Source organism: Octopus bimaculoides, chromosome 14 (assembly GCF_001194135.2).
Source record: "Octopus bimaculoides isolate UCB-OBI-ISO-001 chromosome 14, ASM119413v2, whole genome shotgun sequence".
Lineage (NCBI taxonomy): Eukaryota > Metazoa > Mollusca > Cephalopoda > Octopoda > Octopodidae > Octopus > Octopus bimaculoides.
Genome location: NC_068994.1, coordinates 16,775,003 through 16,777,417, shown reverse-complemented (window position 1 = coordinate 16,777,417; position 2,415 = coordinate 16,775,003). Strand labels below are relative to the sequence as shown.

At 32.0% G+C, this 2,415-nt stretch overlaps 1 protein-coding gene across 1 annotated transcript in view; it reads right to left on the bottom strand.

The window, feature by feature from the left end:
• The window catches only part of LOC106883373 (general transcription factor IIF subunit 1), a 73,934-nt gene extending 71,794 nt beyond the window's left edge, over window positions 1–2,140 (bottom strand). Inside the window, exons 1-2 of the mRNA XM_052972701.1 lie at window positions 2,027–2,140; window positions 577–667 (exon numbers count right to left, since the gene is read on the bottom strand). Coding sequence (XP_052828661.1) covers window positions 577–667; window positions 2,027–2,069 — 134 coding nt within the window. The 5' untranslated portion in view covers window positions 2,070–2,140. The remainder of the gene's footprint in view (window positions 1–576; window positions 668–2,026) is intronic.
• Window positions 2,141–2,415: the final 275 nt, after the last annotated feature.

Here is a 2,415-nt window from a genome sequence, read left to right as displayed (position 1 = left end):
GAGATGACCAAGACAGGAAAAGTGGATAGAGAGCTAAATTGAACTCATCACACATGAAGCATCATCACCTACGAGTTGTAGTTTCTTTTTTTTTTTTTTTAGCAATTACAAATTTTGCTGGAGATGAGACATCTTGTTAATTTTTTAATCCTTTGGGAGGGAGCTGGGTGGCAAACGGAAATAGATAGAATCACAGAAGAAAAATATTACATTTCTTTTAAATAGTGTAAATGATTGAAATTTTTTTTTTTTTTTTACTTTAAGTTGCTTATTAAGTGATAATAAATTACTCCTATCACCAAATGACAGCACAATTTATAGAAATTGGGTGTTACACGTATGTCGAAAACATCGTTTTATTCAATATCTTAAAACAATGAAATCATTAAAAAAAAAACCATTAAATCAGTCATTTATTAAAGTTTTTCCTGTGATTTTTTTTACTGGATTCGATCAAACAAGTAGCATGGATCGACGGCTAAATCGAACTTAAAACACACACACACACACGTCATGAAACCAAAAGGAAAAGGGAAAAACCTCGGTAAAAATATATTTAAAAAGCCTTTTACGTACCGATCTGTTAAGTCTGCTCCAAATTTTTCCTCAAGTTTCCGTCGAACTTTTTTAGCCGACAGAGAGGAGAGATCTGCTCCTTTGAGTATTTCTGGAACCAAAACAGATCGATGGTGTTATTTATATTCATTTTCAAAGATAATAAACTCTGGATAATAATGATTTTTTTTCTTCTTATTTTGCATATTTTGATAAGTCCTGATTAAACAGACCTGTAACCAAAAAACTGTGATAATCGTGTCTTTTAAGTTCAAGACCAACAATTTTTTTAAGGTATGGTTTTGAGGAGGGTATTTAGCTGCTATGGCGAGGAAGAAGCAAAAACAGCAAAGAGCATGGGAAAATACAAAGAGAAATTTAAAACATTTGGTATTTTGTGAGAATTGATAGAAGTATAAATCCTAAAAGAAGTAAAACTGTCTTTTACAAAAACCAAGTGGTCAGAAAGGGGCAAGGTGTAGGGGGAAATAGCTTAGAGAGAAGTAAAAATAAAACTAATAATACAAAGTGGAAGAAACATTTATAAATTAGAGTTACTTCACCATTAGGTTATTGTTTCTTTTATTTTCAAAATTTGCATTCAGCAAGAGGTGGGGTGGAATAGTAAAATATAGTAATCTGTTACAAATCATGAAATGTACACAGGCACACAAAGACAGGCGGAGAACAGACAAAACAATCGCTATTATTATCATTAATGCTCTGAAAAGGCGAACCTATGATTATATTTGGTGTATATTACAAGAAATCCATTACAAGTGGTTTTAAATTTGCCAATTCTGCAACAACAAAAATATAAAGTGTTGACTTCTTTTTTTTTTTTCATTTTTACTTCTCCATCTTACGAGGAGACAATCAGAACAGCTAGCAACTAAAACAAAAAGGTAAAAACAGTAGAGGTGGTCACTAATGGAGAAGAAATGATAAAAAAATATAAATAAATCTGTTAAATAAAAACAAGCAGCGACAACAGATATATATATTTTTTCAAAGATCACTGTAAACATGCACAAACGGCTGACTCTACATACATCTATACACATACATATACACACATGTGTATATATTTATACACATAAGAGACATGGCTGCATGTGTGAAGATGTATACATCTTAAGAATGCATCACTTCGGGAGCTTGTATCCAAGATAAGAAGTAGAAGACTATGGGGAAAAATCATCTACCTAGACAATGCAAGGACAGCAATGAAGAGCAAGTGAATATTCATTCGCGCAAATTAGACATATTTAGGGAGATGTCCGACGAAATAATTAACATTATTATAACGATGGCATCTTATGAAGAAAAAAAGGATCAAATAAAACTAGTGTCACGACAGAAAGTCAGGCAAAACGAATCAGGAGGAAAGGAAGGAAGTTTATTGCTATTTTCATAAGGTATATAGACAGGTGATAGACATTTTTATGGATGTTCTGTGTGATATGCTTACCTCGAATGCTTCGCAAAAGCACAGCATTGCTTATCCCCGCCATTTTCTGTGTTCAACTCTGGCCACGCGAGGTTCACGTTTGTCGGTCCTAAAAACACATGCCTACTTCTTATACAGACACACGCACACGCATACTGTCTTTGGTCTTCGTAAATAAAATAAAAAAATTCATCTTGGAAACACATAGAAAAAAGATAATAATAAAGAATTATATCGAACTGTTTTTTTAATTAGAATTTAAATGAAGCAAATAGGATTCAAATATAAATATTTCAAAAGTTATTTATTGCAAAAAAAAAAAAAAACTACATACACGCACGCATGCATGCGCATATATATATATATATATATGCGTATAGTACCCATGTCTGTATATATATATATATATA